The sequence below is a fragment of the Mirounga angustirostris genome, unplaced genomic scaffold, assembly GCF_029215605.1.
Source record: "Mirounga angustirostris isolate CCGP_5_RB_7025 unplaced genomic scaffold, mMirAng1.0.hap1 SCAF_16, whole genome shotgun sequence".
Classification (NCBI taxonomy): domain Eukaryota; kingdom Metazoa; phylum Chordata; class Mammalia; order Carnivora; family Phocidae; genus Mirounga; species Mirounga angustirostris.
In genome coordinates this window covers 56,472,410-56,492,287 of record NW_026991724.1, presented here as the reverse complement: position 1 = coordinate 56,492,287, position 19,878 = coordinate 56,472,410, and the positions used below count along the sequence as shown (strand labels likewise).

General features: G+C 47.2%; 1 protein-coding gene and 1 long non-coding RNA gene across 10 annotated transcripts in view; one reads left to right on the top strand and one right to left on the bottom strand.

Moving 5' to 3' along the window:
- The window catches only part of LOC123856153 (uncharacterized), a 73,766-nt gene that overhangs the window by 8,054 nt on the left and 45,834 nt on the right, over positions 1-19,878 (bottom strand). For 4 of the 7 annotated variants that reach the window (XR_010408127.1, XR_010408121.1, XR_010408123.1 and 1 more), the window contains 3 exons: positions 9,751-16,199; positions 3,937-4,307; positions 3,157-3,275 (listed from right to left, as the gene is read on the bottom strand). This is a non-coding gene — a long non-coding RNA (uncharacterized LOC123856153). Of the gene's footprint in view, positions 1-3,156; positions 3,276-3,936; positions 4,308-9,750; positions 19,840-19,878 lie in introns of all 7 variants that reach the window. The other 3 variants (XR_010408125.1, XR_010408122.1, XR_010408126.1) reach the window with 3 other exon arrangements.
- On the top strand, positions 4,106-16,882 carry LOC123856139 (T-cell-interacting, activating receptor on myeloid cells protein 1-like). 3 transcript variants are annotated; one of them, XM_064580895.1, is made up of 10 exons: positions 4,106-4,236; positions 7,407-7,442; positions 7,573-7,863; positions 8,151-8,447; positions 13,758-13,802; positions 14,217-14,300; positions 14,403-14,430; positions 14,865-14,926; positions 15,042-15,079; positions 16,486-16,882. In XM_064580895.1, the coding sequence occupies exons 1-10, from the start codon at positions 4,203-4,205 to the stop codon at positions 16,627-16,629; spliced, it is 1,059 nt and encodes a 352-aa protein (XP_064436965.1). In that variant the 5' UTR covers positions 4,106-4,202; the 3' UTR covers positions 16,630-16,882. The 3 variants fall into 3 exon arrangements, 2 of the variants coding, with proteins under 2 accessions (XP_064436965.1, XP_064436966.1); XM_064580896.1 differs by having other exon boundaries at positions 15,026-15,079; positions 16,486-16,684; XR_010408113.1 differs by lacking the exon at positions 16,486-16,882 and having other exon boundaries at positions 14,217-14,735; positions 14,865-15,080.

Below are 19,878 nucleotides of genomic sequence, written 5' to 3'. Positions count from 1 at the left end.
TAATATTCCTCTGTGTGTGTGTGTGTATTACTTCTTCCTTATCCATTCGTCTACTGATGGACTTAGGTTGCTTCCATATCTTGACTATTGTAAATAATGCTGCAATGAACAAGGATGTATATATCTTTTTGAATTAAAGTTTTCATTTTCTTGGATAAACACCCAGTAGTGGAATTATTGGATCATAAAGTATTTCTTTTTTTTTTTAATTTTATTTATTTATTTGACAGAGAGTGAGAGAGGGAACAGAAGCAGGGGGAGTGAGAGAGGGAGAAGCAGGCTCCCCGCGGAGCAGGGAGCCCGATGTGGGGCTCAATCCCAGGACCCTGGGATCATGACTTGAGCCGAAGGCAGACGCTTAACGACTGAGCCACCCAGGTGCCCCAAGTATTTCTATTTTTAATTTTTTGAGGACCCTCCATACTGTGGTTGTACCGGTTTGCATTCCCACCAACAGTACAAGAGGGTTCCCTTTTCTCCACCATTGTCAATACTTTTATTTCTCTCTCTCCTTTTTTTTAAATTTTAACCATTCCGACAGGTACCTCATTGTGGTTTTGATTTGCATTTCCCTGATTAGTGATGCTGATCATCTTTTCATGTGTCTGCTGACCATCGGTATGTCTTCTTTGGAAGAACATCTATTCAGATCATCTGCCCATTTTTTAATTGGATTGTTTGTGTTTATTCTGGTGTTGTGTTGTATAATTCTTTATATACTTTGAGTATTAACTCCTTATCAGATATATCATTTTCTTTTTCATTCAATCTTTTCTCCCATTCAGTAGGTTGCCTTTTTGTCTTGTTGATGGTTTCCTTTGCTGTGCAAAAGCTCTTTATCTTTATTTTGATGTAGTTTCAATAGTTTATTTTAGCCTTTTTCCTTTGCCTTAGGAGACATATCTAGAAAAAATGCTGCTATGACTGATGTCAGGGAAATTACTGCCTGTGTTTTTTCCAGGATTTTTATGGTTTCAAGTCTCTTAGATCACGAACAAGACAAGGATGTCCATTCTCACCACTTTTATTCAACATTGTGCTAGAAGTCCTAGCCATAGCAAGCAGACAAGAAACAGAAATAAGAGGCATCTAACTGGTAAGGAAGCAGTTAAATTTTCACTATTTGCAGATGACATGATATTGCATATAGAAAACCCTAAAGACTCCACCAAAAAGCTATTAGAAGTAATAAATGAATTCAGTAAAGTTGCAGGATGTAAAATTAATATCCAAAGATTGGTAGCATTTCTATATACATTAATAACGAAGTAGCAGAAAGAGAAAACTAAGAAAACAATCCATTTAGAATTGCACCAGAAAGAATAAAATACCTAGGAATAAATTTAATCAAGGAGGTGAAAGACCTGTACCCTGAAAACTATAAAACATTGATGAAAGAAGCTGAAGGAATGGAAACACATTCCATGCTCATGGATTAGAAGAATTAATATTGATAAAATGTCCATACTACCCAAAGCAATCTACAGATTCAATGTGTTCCCTATCAAAATATCAACAGCATTTTTTCACAGAACCACAACAAATAATACTAAAATTTAAATGGAACCACAAAGGCCCCAAAATAGCCAAAGCAATAAATCTACTATAAGCATGGCCCTGATCCACTTCTCCTCTAACCCTAAAGGCAGCCATAATCTGGTGCAAGTCCGTTTCTTTTTTAAGACTTTTTTTTTTTACTTGAGAGAAAGAAGAGCCCACGCGAGCACAAGAGCCAGGGAGAGGCAGAGGCAGAGGGAGAAGCAGGCTCCCCACTCAGTGGGGAGCCCAACACTGGGCTCGATCCCAGGACCCTGAGATCATGATCTGAGCTGAAGGCAGACGCTTAACCCACTGAGCCACCCAGGTGCCTTTATCTTAGAATTTTTCCCCCCACAGATTCCACTTATTTATTTGACAGAGAGAGACAGCGAGAGAGGGAACACAAACGGGGGAGTGGGAGAGGGAGAAGCAGACTCCCCACTCAGTGGGGAGCCCAACACTGGGCTCGATCCCAGGACCCTGAGATCATGATCTGAGCTGAAGGCAGACGCTTCACCGACTGAGCCACCCAGGTGGCCCTGGAAACTTTCCTTTTTAAACACTGTGGTAAACTACACATAACATGTACCATCTTGACCATTTTTAGATGCGTGGTTCCGCAATGTTCAGTACATTCACGCTGCTGTGCCCCACCACCACCACCATCCACAGAGCTCCTCATCCTGCACATCTGTGCCCATTAAACCACGACTCCGCCTCCTCCAGCCCCTGGCTCCACCATCTACCTTCTGTCTCTATAAATCTGACTGCTCTAGGGACCTCACAGAAGTGACTCATACGGTATCTGTCTTTTTGTGTCTGGCTCATTCCATTGAGCATAACGTCCTTGAGGTTCACCCACATTGTGGCAGCTGTCAGAATGTCCTTCCTCTCCGAGGCTGAATAATACTCCATTGTGTCTACAGACCACGTTTTGTTTGCCCATTCATTCGTCAATGGACACTCGGGTCGTTTCCACTTCGTCTACTGTGAATAATGCTCATGAGAACATGGACGTACAAGTATCTCTTTAAGACTCTATTTTCAATTCTTTTGAAAATATACCCAGAAGTGGAATTGCTGGATGGTAATTAATTTGATTCAGTTTTTGAGCCTCTATGCAACTCCAGAGTCAGGGGATGTGACTTTGCTTCTTGGTGCCCCACTAAAAGCACACACGTGCTTGTTTTTCAGTTTCCATAATTGTATCAACATTTCTTGTCCTACATTTGCTCCTCTCTCATTGCCTTTTTTCCTTCTTAGCTTATGTCCTCCTAATAAATCCCCTAATTGTCTTTCAATGAGGTTTTGGGAAGAAATGTATATGTCCCATCTGCATGTTTATGTAGAAGTCCTTATATCTGTTCCTAAATTCAGCAGTCCCCAATTCTAAGCTTTACAAGAGTTCACTCCTCTTTTAAACTATGAATTTTTTGCATCCCACAGCACCTCACTTAAAATTTCTAAAGGCTTAAATTTCAATAACATTTAAAGGGATAAATTAACATATCAATTTTAGCCAACTTAGAAAGCACAGATAAGCAAAAAGGAACAAAAAATATTGATCGCAATTCTACTACTCAGAGAATAACACTTTTGTAAATAAACTAGATTTACCTTCTAGATTTTTCCATGTGCACATCATGCCTGGGTTGTCTCTTGTTCTGTCTACACCTCAACCAGATGTGGAACACAGCTCCCTAAGTTCTCCTGAAGAGCCTCTTTCCGCCAGAGATCTAATGACAGATTTCACAGAAGAGATTTCACTGAGGAGATAGTTCACATCGCGTCCCCACAACAAACCACTTACAAACCCACCACAGACATTTCTCTTCTTCAAATTCCTTTTCTGCTATGTTGCCTGCCAGTGAGGGTTCTTCTGTCTTACCTTCTCTTTATAGGGCCTGTTGTCTCATTCTCCCAGATCCCCACCACTCCGATGCCCTATGACTTCCCACCTCTTTGCCCTCAGCTCTGACCCCATTCCTGCCCTCAGCATCCCTGGGACATAACCTAGAAGTTGTGCACGTCACCTTGCTCACATCCTGTGACCAAAAGGACCCACAGTTCCCTGAGGGAGAGAAATGTTGTGGGTTTTTTTTTTAAGATTTTATTTATTTTATTTGAGGGGGTGGGCAGAGGAAGAGGGAGAGAGAGAAGCAGACACCCCGTGGAGTGCAGAGCCCAATGTGGGGCTCCATCTCATGACCCTGAAATCACGACCTGAGCTGAACCCAAGAGTCAGATGCTCAAGCGACTGAGCCACCTAGGCGCCCCTAGAGAAATGTATTCTTATTCTGGATCGCTGGGAGCCCAGGTATTTGCTGTCACAGTGCAGAAGGGGACGATGGTGATTGAAGTCCAGTTAGCAGTGTCTCGCATGCTCTGCATACTCACGGCTATGCCCTGGAAGTGGATGGCTGACCTCTGGGCTGTTGGGAGGACTCAGTGCATCAAGCCTGTGGGAAGTGGTTTGAGAGTGTGTTGCAATAGTCATTTCCTGATAGAGACTAGAAGACAGAAACTCTGGGTATGCAGAGTGGAGGACTGAAAAACCAGGGGCAAAGCTGTTCCTGCACGTCCTGGAGTCAAGCGGACATCTTGGCTTCGCACCACCAGCAAGACTGAAGGAAGATCCTTGGAAGAGGCTTGTGGGTGCTGCCATGATGCCCCAACTCTTGGCTCTGCTCTGCACTGGTAAGTCACGGAGGAGGGCAGCCACTGGACGGGTGGGGCTGGGCTGTGGCAGCAGCTGGAGTTGGTGGGGCCTGTGGGGTGGGTAATGGTGTGGGGTTAATAAACACAGACTAGAACCTTCCATTTCCTGAATACAAATTATGTACAAGGGACATGTTGGGTGCTTTACACACATTTTCCTGTTTCCCCAAACTCAGTCATCCCTGAACTTCCCCATGACATTTTTCCCTATGTACGTGACCTCTGTATTCTTTCCTATGTGATCTTCCTCTCTAAATTCCCCAGGTTTTTGTATTATTGTTTTTGTACTCAACTCTATTTTAAAAGAAAATCTGTAAAACACTTCTATTAATGGAAAATCAGTGTCCCTCATCAAAAACAGACCCTGTTCGCCTCTGGGCCACAGTTTCCACAGGTCCTGTTTCTGAGAGGTAGCAGTGAATGCAGAAAGCCGGCTTCAGTCTAGCACTCGGCAGTGGTATTCTTCCATGGGATCTGAGAGAGTGCCAAGAACCGAGAAGACAGACTTTCTCACACAGGCTCAGTGACACTTCCTCTCCTGTCATTGACCTGAAGTCATCTTACATCTCTTAGAGAAAGTCTCCCAAATAATTCTCTTCCCCATACTGCATTCAAGGAATCTGAAAGTCACAGCTGAAGTACCTGCCAAGGTCACTCTGCTGCTAAGCGGAGAAGCTGAATTCCAATTCTGGTCTGCACAGTGCCAGAGACCATAATTTTCCATTGGGCCATACGAAGGAATTAAAAGGTCCTAATTTTGGGGTCGGGGGGTGGAAATGTCTGGAGGGTGGATGAAGGGAGTCATGGTTAGAAAAACCTCAAGAAGGTAAATGAGCAGTGGATCCAATGATCTTAGTAGGTGCCAGCAACCTTCTCCTGTGAAGGGCCTGATAGACAGGCTCTGGGGTTACATGGTCTTTGTTACCTACCATTCAACACCTGTCAGAATGGCTCTCATCAAGAAGACAAGAGGTGTTGGTGAAGACATGGAGACTAGGGACTCACACACTGTTGGTGGGAATGCAAACTAGTGCAGTCACTGCAGAAGACAGTATGAAGGTTCCTCAAAAAGTTAAAAATAGGGGTGCCTGGGTGGCTCAGTCGGTTGGGCATCTAACTCTTGATTTCAGCTCAGGTCATGATCTCAGGTCATGAGATCAAGTCCTAGGTTGGGCTCCTCACTGAGCACAGAGCCTGCTTGAGATTCTCTCTCTCCCCCTCCCTCTGCCCCTCCCCCACATGCTCGTGCTCTCTCTCTTTCTAATAATAATTTTTAAAAAAGCTAAAAGTAGAACTACCATATGATCATCAACCCCACTTTGGGGTTATATATCTAAAGGAAATGAAAACATGAAATTGAAGGGATGTCTGCATCCCCATGTTCACTGCAGCATTATTCCCAGCAGCCAAGGCATGGAAATGACCTAAGTGTCCATCCATGGATAGATGGTTACAGAAGATGTGGTCCGTATTATTCAGCCGTGAGGAAGAAGGAAATCCCACCATTTGTGACAACATGGATGGACCTTGAGGGTATTACACGAAGTGAAACAAGTCAGAGACAGAAAGATAAATACTGTATGAACTCACTTTTCTTAGGATCAATTGGTCTAGATCTGAAAGGAAGGCCACCAGGGAACATACACCTCACCCTTCCAGGCAATACCAATCTTAGATTTTTGAGATTTCCTCCGGGGTACCAAGGAGAGGACTCATGGCCAACCGTAATGTCAGGGATGCATTTAGGCCATTCCCCAAGGGCAGACAGAAGCTTCTCCATGCAAAGGACTGCGTTCTCGGTAGCTAGATGTCCCTTATCATAGGGTAGGGCTCTCCCCACTCCTTCCTCCGCTCTCAGTTGATATGGATGGTTATGCTGTTGCGTTGGGAGGGAATTTGGGAAATCATTATTTCTGAAATCATTATTTCAGAAATCTTTGTAAATGACACTCTTTACATAAGACCAACTCTATTGGTCAACATGTATTTGTTGAACATCTGCCAAAGTCCACACTGCATTCTAGGTAGTGAGGATGTATTCTCTGCACTCAAGGGGCTTAAATTCTAGTGATTCCAGATCTCTTATGAACCCAAGAGCATCAGGAATAATAGGTGTCTTTAAAACCTAAGTGGTTTCTTTTCCCCCCAGCCAAATGGTTTTTGTCATTATTAAGATTTCTCTCACACTCAAGAAGCCATGGCACCAGGGGAAGGGTGGGTCCTGTGCCCTCTACAATGTTGACACGCTCAGGAGACACCCCGAGTGACACATTTAGGGTAACAGGGATGATCAGGAGCCAAGTGTAGTGTCCCTTATCCTCTCTTCACCATCAAATCTAGAGAGGATATCACAGGATACAACAGACGAATAGGGTGGATGGATAAAGGATGGGTGGTGGGGGAAATCGTTGGGTTCTGAGGCAAAATGGCAAGGCCATCCAAAGTCCTGGGGCCATTGTGAGGAGAGATGACTCTGGGACAGTGAAGTGGGACAATGTGAGAAATGACAGAGACTGTGGTATGGAGGATGTCCATATCTTGACTCCCAGGAGCTGTGGACATGTTCCTTTGTGTGGCAAAGGAAATGCAAGGTGGCAGGAGGGATTAAAGTTGCTTATCAGTTGGCCTTAAAGTAGGGAGCTTCTTCTGGATTATCTGGGTGGTCACAGTGTAACCAACCACGTGATCCCCAGGGTAGCAAAAGAGGCAGAAGAGGGTGTCAATGCGCCAACGATTCCTAGTTTTAGAGCCAGAGGAAAAGGCCACTACCAAGGGGTGCAGGCGCCTCTAGAAGCTGTGAAAGGCCAGGAAATGGGTTGTCATCTAGAGCCCCCAGAAGGAACACAGCCCCGAAGACACCCTGGTTTGAGCCAGTGGGACTTGTGTTGTTGGATTTCTCTAACCCACGGAACGGCAAGGTAATAAATCTGTGTCATCACGAGCCACTAAACTTGTGACAATCTGTAACACCAGCAGTCCTAGGAAGTTAACATAAGGGGCAAGCCAGCATCCATGCCAGATGGGTTTTCCAGCAGGAGGCTGGGACTGCCACTGAGCATGATGACAGGGCTCAGCGGCAGCCCCCGGGGAGGCCCCTCGGGACGGGGCTCCAGGTGGATGCTCATGTCTCATGGACGGTTCTCTTGCAGGGCTGTGTGCTGGCCAAGGAAGCAGGACAACTGATGGTGAGTTCCTTCAGTCAGACCCTCCCTCCCCTTCACTCCAAACTCCCTGTGTCCCTTCTCTTTCCTTCAAGGGGTTTCCTGAGAGCAGACAAGGGCACCAAATCCCATCCCCAAATCTGCTTCCTTCCAGAGTCCCTTCCCAAGCCCTCCCTCAGGGCCTGGCCCAGCTCGGTGGTGTCTCGCAAGAGTAATGTGACGCTGCAATGCTGGACTTCTACCAAGAATGTCAACTTTGTTCTCAGAAAGGGAAAAGTTCATTTGCAGTCTGTGCAATCACGGGCTTCCACAGAGGGCCTGGCTGAATTTCACCTCACTGGCCTAAACAGCGACAATGCTGGAGAGTACGCCTGTGAGTACTACAGACGAGGGAGCCCGTACATACGTTCACAGCCCAGTGACGTCCTCCTACTGCTGGTGACAGGTGAGGAGGTGCCTCGGAGGGACATAGGGTCTTGCAGGGACAGGTGTGGGGGAGGAACCCGAGGGAGGGAGGGAACAAGGGGAGATGGAGAAACACAGAACAGACTGGCCTGGCTCAGCTTCAGCCAGGGCTTGCTGGGGAAATCTTCCCACAGTCAGAGTGGAAAGAGGGTGAGACCAGGGATCTGTCATTTCCCCCACTTGGCGGGAACCCTTGCCAGGAAAACAAGGGAGGGTGGGGGACCCCGGGCTGCTCCCCATGACCTTGGTGCCCTCCTTTTCTTCCAGGAGATTTACCAAAACCTTCCCTCCAAGCCCACCAAAGGGGTGAGGTGACCGCAGGAGAAAACGTGACCCTGCAATGTCAGGGGCCAGCCAGTGTTTACGAGACTGTAATGTTCGCTCTACTGAAGGCGGGAGCGGCAGGGCCCATACAGGTCCAGAGTCCTGCAGGGAAGGAGACGGACTTCTCCCTCCGGACTGTGACAGTCAGTGATGCCGGGAATTACAGCTGTGTGTACTTCCAGACAGGGATTCCTTTCTGGGCTTCGCACCCTAGCGATCATCTTGAGATCCGGGTGACAGGTGAGGTTTGCACTGTCAGGAGGACCGCAGCTGGATTACCTGCCTGCTGAGGTGCTGGGACCTGAGGGAGTGCAGTGAGGGCACAGTCTGTCTCCACAAGACTCTGCAGCTTGGAGAAATCATTAGGAAGGGAGGGCCAGGATTCTGTGGAACCGTGTAGAGGATCTTCTGCCAAGACAGGGAGCAGAGATGGTGGAGAACCACATAAAAGGAGGCTGGGTGGGGGCTTCCCACTGTAGGTACTCTGGGGGGACAGGCTTCAGGGAGGGGGGATTTGCAATAATTGACCCCCACTAGGAAAATAAGATGTAGCCACAAAACCATCGCATATCTCCTGGGCAGGGCATAATTCATTTAGACTAAAATGTGAATGACACCTCCTGGGGTTATGCAGGAGGAGGTTCTAACCAAAAGGCAGAGGAGGGGGCAGAGAGTAACAGAGCCCAGGAGGATCTTCCTGAGAAAGACTCAGAGACTGCAGCAAGATCTGTGTTCCATTTTCATTGGGACTCTAGCACTCTTGCCTTTTAGCTCAGCTGAGTCGAGCTTTTCTCTTCCTGCCGAGCCCTTTCTGTCGAGAGGAATGATTTTTTTAAAAAACCATGGCAAAAGTGCATAACGTATAAGTTACCCACCTCCAGAGCGCCCTTCATCTTGCAGAACTGAAACTCTGTCCCCATCAGATAGCCTCTCTGCACCCCTCCCCCACCCCAGCCCCTGGCTCCCACTATCCTACATTGTCTCAATATATCTGACTAATCCAGGAACCTTACCTCACTGGAATCATACGGTATTTGTCATTCTGTGACTGGCTTTTCTCACTCCGAAATACGTTCTCAAGGTTCATCCATACCATAGCATATAGCTGGATTTCCTTCCTTGTTGAGGCTGATAACGTTCCATTTTATGGGCAGACCACATGTCGTTTACCTATTCCTCAGCTGATGGACATTTGGGTCCTTTCCACCTATTTGGCTACTGGCCACCTAGTGGCTACCAATTCTTTTGGATGTATACTCAGAACTGGGATTGCTGGATCTTAGGATAGTTCTACCTTTAAATTTTGGGGGACCCGCCACCATACTGTTTTTCATAGTGGCCATGTTCTACGTTGCTACCTACGGTGCACAAGGGTTCTGTTGGTTTGTTCAGGAAAGGGATGTTTTTTGACCCTTGTGCACTAGGGCTATTTTTGACGCCTGAATTTGTCCAGGACAAGCGGAGGAAGAGAGGCCAGTAGGAACCAGGCATCCTCCTGGATGGGGGCTGAGCACCCCAGTATGGACATGAGGACCAGTCATACCTGCACAGGGCAGTAAACAGAGAACCTGGAATTTCCAAAAAGCTCATGGTGCCGGGATTCGGGGCTCCTGAGAAATGCCACGCAGGAGACGACAACAGGTGAAGTCAGTGGACCTGAGTTAAAACCACAGCTCTGGCGCTTGCTGTGAATATTCCTCCACTCAGTTCTTTGCCTGCCTTTCCCTCATCTGTCAAGTGGGGGGGAGGCAGCAATGCACACCTCCGACCCATTCAACTTCTGTAGGAAGGAGAGAGAATGTAAGCGATCAATTATAATGGATAGTTTTGAGGACTGTATTCAAGACACTTGCTTGCAAGTGAAAAGCACCTACCTTGACGTGACCTCGGGAAAGTGAGGGGAATAGATCAGCCCTTGGGATTAAAGAGGTCATTCAGTGTTTCCCAACCGGGCACTACTGACATTTTTTGCTGCATAATTCTTTTTTGGGGGAGGGGGGGAGAACGGTGCATCCTGTGCATCATAGGATGTTCAGCTGGATCTCTGACCTCCACCTGCTACAAGTCTCCTTTGCCAACTGCGACAACCACATCACCTCCAGACACTGGCAAGTGTCCCACGGAGTCCGGACTATGCGTGGCTAGAAACCACTGGGATCGTGGGCCAGTAAATCGTGGGAAGCGCATGGATGCCACCTGCTTCAGAAACTGGAATGAGGGACCGGAGTGTTGCCCGGATTCTTTTCCCCTCTGACACTTGTTTGTGTCCTTATGGTGCTCTTTTAGTGGGGACCAGCTCCCTCTTTTGGGCAGAGAGCATGGCTTTTACGAGCTGAATTTATGAGCAGCTCACAAATTTTACTCCTGGAGAAGCATCTGACCCTCCTTCCCAGACCCAGTTCAAAACAGACAGACACACAGACAGACAGACAAAGGGACTGGGGAGGGCTGTGAACAGTCCTGGTCAGCTTAGCCTCTAGATCGATCCTAGGAAATGCTCATGAGAGAATGCTGTGCAAGAAAAACCCCAGCACCATCCAGGGTGACTCGAATGTAGGGGGGAATGAGCAGTTCCTAAAAGAAGGGAGAGGAGCTACCCTCTGATCCTATGGTCTGAAATTTGTGTCCCCCACCCCTGCAATTTCATGTTGAAATTCTAACCCCTAATGTGACATCATTAGGAGGCGGGGCCTTTGGGAGATGCTTAGGTCTTAAGGGTGGAGTCCTCATGACGGGACTAGTGCCCTTATAAAAGGAGACCCCAGAAGCTCCCTTGGCCCCTTCTGCCACCCAAAAGAGCCCCACCCCCCACCCCTCGACCATGCTGGTGCCCTGATCTCAGATTTCTGGTCTCCAGACCTGTGAGAAAAAGACGTCTGTTGTTCATCAGCCCCCCAGCCTGTGGCATGCTCTTAGAGCAGCCCAAAGGGACTAAGACAGCTAATAACGGTGGGGTATCTGCTCAGCAAGGGTGTTTGCTACAGAATGGCAGAGCCCTGGACAGAGCAAGAAAATTCCAAGGTCCTGAGGTTGATCTGGAGACCACCGGCAGCAGCACGGGGTAAAGGAGTTTTCTCTCTACCCCAGGGTGGGGCCACAGAGCCCAGGAGTGAGGCAGGGAATTCACGGGTCCAGGGAAACCTTTCCTGCATCTAAGATCCAGCTACTCCATTGCCTCCTAGGTCAATGTGAAGGACATTCCCCCCAGGGATAAGTCAGGTAATTGGGAGAAAGGGAAGAACATTCAAACAACCACAGCCATTTGAACAGGGATGAGCACCTGTCACTTAGGTAGATGGCCCCCCTGTCTGGAGGAGTGTGTACCTGCTCTTGTTTTGCAAGTAATTACAAGCATTTGGATTTTAGTTAGTTAACAAGCTATCTTCCTATAGATTACTTAGCTTCTGTCTGCCTCAGTTTCTGTACCTGTTTAAACGGGACTGAGAGTAGGACCTACACAAGGGACTCATGGTGAGATTTTGAGGAGTTAAAGGACCTAAATCCTTTCTAAACTGTCTGGTGGACAGCAAGTGTCATTGAAGTCATCTAAGTCTTTACTATTCTTATCATTATGAACACCCCAAACATCCCCCTCTGCATGGCAAAACAGCTTTATCAAGAGCTGCACTCCTAATGCCAGACTTTCCAGGAAACAGAGAACATCTGAGGAGTGTACCCCTCAGATGGTAACAGTAAATATCCTCATTGTTACAATGAATTACAAATATTAGTGGAGAATTACATGACCTCCTAAGGCCTTCCAGGTTCTAAAAAGGCCAAGGGTGCACGTCTGTGTCTTTAACTCAGCTCAATTGCACGTGACAAGGTTAAGCACAGATGAGATGGTCTTCAAAACATGACGCTCAAAGAGACAAAACCGGAAGAAAAATATTGTAGGTTGGATCTGCTCTCTGTAGAAAGGCGGACATTTTAAATAATTTCAGGTTATTCCACAACTGGTGAGTCATTTGTTTTTTCTCTTCTTTATCCTTGGCATATAAGGAACCCTCTGAGTTTCTTGATATGCTGCTCCCAGCTTGAGTACATCAGTGACAGAACGGCTCAACTGGAAGGACCCAGGAAGCTGTTGTCAAGCCCAATCACCACCTTTCCCGTGTTCCTTCAGCAACTGTTCAAACCCTGACAACTGTCACCAAGGGCAACAGGCTGAGGAAGACAGGAGGGTGTCATCTGGGGAGTGGGGGGTGGGGGGTGGCAGGGAGATGACTGAATAGAGGTGCACTGACAGACTACTGCAAACGGAGCCCAAGAGTTTCCCTTTGGGATTCGCCAGAGCTTTTTATAAACCCTTTCGACATTTTTGGTGGTCACTGCTGGGGATGGGGGATAGAGGATGCTCCCGGCATCTAGGAGGCAGAGACCACGGAAGCTGCAAAACACCCTGTGATGCCCAGGACCCCTCCCCACCAAGAACTATCCAGCCCCGAATATCAATGGCGCCCAGATGTGGGGGCGCCTGGGTGGCTCAGTCATTAAGCGTCTGCCTTCGGCTCAGGTCATGATCCCGGGTCCTAGGATCCAGCCCTGCATCGGGCTCCCTGCTTAGCGGGAGGCCTGCTTCTCCCTCTCCCTCTCCCCCTGCTTCTGTTCCCTCTCTCACTGTGTCTCTCTCTGTCAAATAGATAAATAAAATCTTTAAAAAAATAAATAAATAATGTATAGAGTTTTAAATTTTATTTAAATTTGATGGAGATACCACCTTACACCAGTTAGAATGGCAAAAATTGACAAGGCAAGAAACAACAAATGTTGGAGAGGGTGTGGAGAAAGGGGAACCCTCTTACACTGTTGGTGGGAATGCAAGTTGGTACAGCCACTTTGGAAAACAGTGTGGAGGTGCCTCAAAAAGTTAAAAATAGAGCTACCCTATGACCCAGCAATTGCACTCCTGGGTATTTACCCTAAAGACACAGATGTAGTGAAAAGAAGGGCCATATGCACCCCAATGTTCATAGCAGCAATGTCAGCAATAGCCAAACTGTGGAAAGAGCCGAGATGCCCTTCAACAGACGAATGGATAAAGATGTGGTTCACATATACAATGGAATATTACTCAGCCATCAGAGTGGATGCATACCCAACTTTTACATCCACACGGATGGGACTGGAGGAGATTTTGCTATGTGAAATAAGTCAAGCAGAGAAAGTCAATGATCATATGGTTTCACTTATTTGTGGAACATAAGGAATAGCATGGAGGACATTAGGAGAAGGAAGGGAAAAATGACGGGGGGGGGAATCGGAGGGGGAGACGAACCATGAGAGACTATGGACTCCGAGAAACAGAGGGTGTTAGAGGGGAGGGGTGGGGGGGATGGTTTAGCCCAGTGATGGGTATTAAGGAGGGCATGTACTGCATGGAGCACTGGGTGTTATACGAAAACAATGGATCCTGGATCACTACATCAAAAACTAATGATGTATTGTATGGTGACTAACATAACATAATAAAATTTAAAATTTTTTTTTAAAAAGAGTAAAAAATTTTTCATTAAATTTAAAACTTAACTCAAGAATTCCGTCTTCTAGGTAAAACTGAAAGGAAGTCTCCCAAGATGGCAGAAACAGAGCTAGGTAAGAGAGTCGAGCTTCCTGGGACATACAGTCATTCACCCGTGGGATGAGATGTCCTTGTGCAGCTATGAGTTATCCACCCCTGGGAAAATTCTTGAGGATGTCTATCTGTTGGTGATGCCTGAAGGCTGTGGCTCAGTACAAGGTCTTCCAAGGTGGGGAGGATCAGAGGCACAGCTCTGCCACCTCGGTAGCTGGGCCACTTTGGAAATAGTACTTCAACCCTCTGACGTTCAGCTTCTGCATCTGTAAAATGGGCATCACTCTGTCTCTCTCCCAGGATACTTGTAAGTATGAAAAAAACGTAGTGAGCTCTCCAGCATGTGGTAGGAACTCAATCGATGGAGACACACTGAGGCACCAGAGAGTGTCTCAGGAAACCGTGGGCCCTCTTAACCCCTCACCTCTCCCCAGGGACCACTGGGATCACCCTCATTGTCATCTTCACCTTTCTCTTCCTCCTTGGAACCTTCTTCATCTGGAAATACACCCGATGTGGTGAGTTCAGGAAAACAACAGCTAAATATTTGGGAGGAAATGGGAGAAATAGAATGGGAAAGTAACACCACAGGGTTGATCCTGTCTCTCTTTTATCCGCAGGGGCAGCTCTGGACAAGATGACCAAACGGTAGAGCTACTCAGAGGATCCCATACGCCCATACTTAACTCTTCCTCCATTGCTGCCTTGACTACTCAAGACCTTCTTTCTTACCTCAACATTTTATGTGGCCCCAAGCAGCCCCAGCAACCATCCTGTGTCTCTCCATGTCCTCCCTTCTTACAACCACCCTCCACTTCTCACTCAGTGTTCTTTCCTTGGATCCTTTCCTCATGGACCACACTGCCCCCAACCACTTCCCCTCCTCACCTCTCAAGACTTTGCTGAGCACCCAAATGACTCAGGGACCCCAGGGAGGGGTGTATGAGCGTCGAGTAAGTGGGGGGTACTTTGGTTTACACATGATCTTGCTTGGCACCTCACCTCCATCTACCCACAATGATCCCGATTCCTTTTACCTTTACCAATTTCCTTTACCTCTAATGCTTCACTCTTTCTCTTAGGTCCCACTCTAAGGAACCTGAAGAAGTGGGGACAAGTATTCAGCCTGAGAAAGGAAGTGGTGGTGGGTACATGTGTGTGTGTATTTCTATTTGTATGGTGTGTGCACACACGTGTGTGCGTGCAGACTTAACCCCGGAGCCTAGGGGTGAAGCAACAGCAGAATTTTTCCTTTCCAGATCCACCCGCAGCTATGATGAGCTGCTCTCCTGCCTGGGTGAGTTTCCGCTGTGGCCATTTCCCGTCATCCCCTCAACCCAAGCTCTCCGTCACTCCCTCCAGTTTTGTCAATGGTTTGGGTCTCTGCTTTCCTCTACCCCCACCCTTGCTCTACTTTCCAGGACAATCTGGTCTGAAATTTTCTGTGCCTTCTCTGGCCAGGGGACCTTCATCCCATCACTTGTCCTTTCTGGGGACATTTCCCCATGTGACATGGGATGCACATCACCTTCTTTCTGGGATGAATGGGATGATTTAATGAGCTCAGAGCCACACAATGATCAGTAGGATCCCAGGCATGGTGTAAGCATTCAGTGCTCCTGAAGCTGCTATGATTATAAACTATCTGTTATAATCTCGGGCCAGTGACTTTCCCACCCTGAGCCTCTGTTTCTTCATCTGGACAATGGGGATAATGTGCCCCACCTCTTCATGCTATTTATGAAAATATGGCAACCACCTACCATGAAGTACCTGCAAACTACAACCTGCAGGTATCAATAGTGACCCTTATTGTTTCCATTTACACTTCAATTTTTTTAAAAATGGTGGCAAAATGCATATAACACAAAACTCACCGTTTAACCTGTACAAGTTAGCAATTGTTGGAATATTCACAATGTTGTGCAAAAATCACCATTATCTAGTTCCAGAACATTTTCATCACCCCAGAGGAAACCCCACAGCCTTTAAGCACTCTCTGCATGCCCATACCCCCACCCCAAGCACCTGACCACCACTAGCTTTCTGTGCTTAAGGACTGACCTATTCTGTACATTTCAGGTTAACACTCTCTTTGGTGGCTGTTTGTATGAGTTATCTATGGTTTCATAACAAATGATCCCCAAACACAATGGCTTAAGGCAACACTTATGATCTCACGGTGTCTGCAGGTCAGGAATCTGGGTGTGACTCACACTGGTCTCACAGGCTGGCATGAAGGGCTTGGCCAGGGCTGGTTCAGGCTTGGATTTGTTTCCACACTCACTCACTCAGGTGGTGGCTGGCAGGATTCAGTTCCTTGCTGGCTGCTGGCCAGAGACCACCCTGACCATGTGGGCCTTTCCATAGGACAGATCGTAACCCAGCAGCTGGCTTGATCAGCATGAGTGAGGGACCTGAAAATAGACAGGTGTGAACAAGATGGAAGTCAGTCTTTCACCACCTAGTCTGGGACACGAAGACACAGGACAGCCCATCCTTTTCACTTAACTCTGTTTGACAGATGCATGTCCCTAGGTCCCACCAACCCTCAAGAGGGTAGGGGACTGCACCAAGACTCAAAGTGCAGGAGGCTCTTTCTAATACAGCTGTCAACCACACTGTTGTTACAAATGCTAAATCTTCACAATCCAACACTCTTTCCCGGGAATACTTGGTCCTTTTCTCCTTGCTTCCCTTCAGGATAAAACATCCCAGGTCTCAAGAGCTGAGGAACCCCATGGAGTGACTTATGCTGAGCTGAACATCAGAGCCCTAAGTGAGGGTCCCTCCAGCCAGATGGAGCAGCCTCTGGAAACCTGTGTGTACTCAACCCTTAAGGCATAGCCAGGAGAGCACCTGGAGCCTGGGAAGGAAGAACTTCCAACAAGGGGATGGACGATGGAGAGAGGACCCTTGAGGCACTAAGCAAATGGGGATCCCTTTCCTCAAATCTCCAATGAAGACTTGTTTACTTCTTCTAAAAATTTATTTTTTTTAAATAAGAGGTATCATTTGCATAGAGTAAGATGCACAAACCTTATCTCTACCTATCTCCTTTGGTATAACCACTGTCCAATTAAAAACAGTATTTCTAGCACTCCAGAAGTTTTCTTTGTGCCACTCTCCAGCTAACCACCCTTCCCCTGAGATCATTCCTTTTTCTGACTTGTATCGCCTTGGATGACTTTTGCCCCTTCCTCATACGCACTCATATACACGCAGTACACCACGTGAATTCTCCTGTGTGGGCTGCTTCCATGTGAAGATGTTGTTTCTGAGGTTTATCCCGGATGTTACTCGCATTGGTACCTTCTTCCCTTTTTACTGCTGAGTATTACTCATTGCACGTTCATACCACAATCTGTTGATCCATTCTCCAGTGGAAGGACACTTGGGTTGCCTTTCTTGACTGCCACTCTTCTGCTCCCACTCCCTTCTCTCCACAAAACTGCCCCCATGACCTTACACAAGTTTGTGGGCTTGAGTGAGCCTTCATTGTGGCTTGTGACCACCAATTATTCTCACTCCTGGTATTTGTGCCTCCGTGTAATCCCCTCCCCTGGTTTTGGAAACTTGCTTCTAACCTACAGAATATAGCAAAGGAGACAGGATGTCACTTCAGCAGTCGTGTTAATGAAGAATACAACTACCATCTAGACAGCAGGCTCTTTCCTGCCTTCTATGATTGTGCACTTGCGTGATGATGTGAGTTCCCCATTTTGGAGAAGCCCACTTGGCAAGGAACTGAGAATAGTCTCCAGCCAGTAAGGAATTGACTCCCGCCAACAAGCATGTGGGCTTGTGTCATATAATAAAGAATTTGGCTGATCTTTGTCCTTGGCTCCGGGGAGGTAATCTCTAAGTACTTGGAATCTCTCGAGTAACAGGAGCATCTTTGTTATTCACGGTGGGTGCCTTGTACCACACCTGGGTTTATGTCAGTGAGATGCCCCAGGATGGGGGCTGGTGATGCCAGAAAGACCAACCATGTGATTACAGGGTTACAGCCTTGACCTCTGGGGATGAGAGGGGGCTGGAGACAGAGTCAGTCATGTGGGCAATGATTCAATCAATCACACCTATGTAAGGAAATTCCGATGAAAACTCTGGACATTCGGGGAGCTTCCTGCTTGGTGACACATCCTGAGAATACAGGAAACTTTGCTTTGGGGGCCCTCTTAGACTCCCCCATGTGTCTCTTCATCTAGGTGGTCTTGATTTGTATCCTTTATAAGAAAAACTATAATCATAAGTATAGTGCTTTCCTGAATTCCTTGAGTGCTTCTAGCAAGTTAATGAATCTGACAGGTGTAGTAGGACTCTCCAAAATTTTAGATATTGGTTCAGAGGTGCAAGTGACTCTGGAACACCTGAGCCTGCAGCGAGGACAGTCTTGTGGGCACTGCACCCTCATCCTGTGAAGTCTGCTAACTCTGGGTGGTTCATGTCAGAATTGCATTGCAGCTTGGAAGTGGATCCTTCCCCAGCTGAACCTTCAGATTAGACCCCAGCCCTGGCTGATATGGTGATGGCAGCCCACAGAGGATCCTGCTCAGCAGTGCTTGGGTTCCTGGCCCCAGAAACTATGAGATAGTGAAGGTGTGTTGCTGAAGCTGCTGTATTTGTGGCAATGTTGTTACACAGCAACAGATAACCAAAATGCTGAAACCCTCGTGTGTACCCTTCCACACAATGAACCTGAGACAAGGAGGCACCTTCACCACTGCTGAGGGAGCTTCAGATGGTTTTCTGGAAAGGGAATGGGCTTCTGAGACAGAGCTGGATTCCAACTCCTGCACCTGCCTCTCCCACCTCTATGTCTTTGCACAAGGGAACCTGCCCTGCTGCCCCTCACTTTACATATTTCCCGTTAATTTGCTTCTGCTGCCCGAATTTCACCAAATACGATTTGGCAGGAAGCACGCTGGTTCACCTGCATCATGAACTCAGCAAGCTGGTCAAAATGTAGGTAAACCAGGATTTACATTTTTAATTTGCAGAGACACATTTTCCTACCTAGAGACAAAATCAGTGAGGGTGGTGAAAAAAAGAATGGAAAGCTGCCATTTCAGACCTTCTGATAATTTCATTTCCTGGCTAAGTAGGAGCCTGTGAGTCACACACAGCTTTTCCAGGAGACAAAAATGATTTTGGGTATAGAGACCGTGGCTTCACAAAAGCCACTGCAAATCCTGAAGAACGTGGCACTGTGCCCATGCATGATGGTTAGTCGAGTATGGTGCTGTGAGGTTTGTTCCAGCAGGAATTGGTCTGAGCTATTCTGCTGACATGAAAATGTATCCCACGACACTGACCTCTGCTTGTGCAATAAAACCTACTGATTAATAGTGTTGCTCTGTAACCACGGGTCCCAGCAGTCCTGGAGAGCTTGGTGCCAGCTTCTCAGCATTATTTACTGGTAAACGTGGGAATGATGACCCTCCAGAGGCCTCTGCCACATGCCCGTCATGGACTAAGAAACCCCAGCCAAGGATCTGTTTTGGGTTTCCCGAAGCTGAGGGGCTTTGCGAGTGACTCCTGACCCAAGACAGAAAGTCCATCTAGGAAGTTGTGTGAAAGGAGAGAGACCTTTTTGCCTGGGATACACACTCTCAGTTTAATGCTAGACAGCTGCTATATTGTATTCTTCTCCTGCAACACACAATATTTGGGTTCTACAAGTCTGCTTTAGCAATTGAACCTCACTAGCACAGTTAGTAAAAGAACTATTTGGTGGGGTGCCTGCCTGGCTCAGTCGGTAGAGCATGCGACTCCTGATCTCGGGGTTGTGAGTTTGAGACCCACAATGGACATAGTTTACTTAAAAAAAAAAAAAAAGGAACTATTTGGCTGTAGTCCTTAGCTCTTAAGACAGTGGGCAATGTTGGGGTGTCTGGGTGGTTCAGTCGGTGAAGCATCTGCCCTCAGCTCAGGTCATGATCCCAGGGTCAGGAGGGAGCCTGCTTCTCCCTCTTCCTCTGCCCTTCCCCGCCATGCTCTCTCTCGCTCACTCGCTCGGTCACTCGCTCGCTGTCTCAAATAAGTCAATAAAATCTAAAAAAAAAAAAGACAGTGGGCAATGTCTAGCAACCT

Bases quoted from the DNA above. Each gene is read 5' to 3' on its own strand.
- LOC123856139 (XM_064580895.1), top strand. From the start codon at position 4,203: ATGATGCCCCAACTCTTGGCTCTGCTCTGCACTG. The intron at 4,237-7,406 runs GTAAGTCACGGA...GTTCTCTTGCAG, and splicing joins CTTGGCTCTGCTCTGCACTG to GGCTGTGTGCTGGCCAAGGA. The intron at 13,803-14,216 runs GTAAGAGAGTCG...ACCTCTCCCCAG, and splicing joins GATGGCAGAAACAGAGCTAG to GGACCACTGGGATCACCCTC.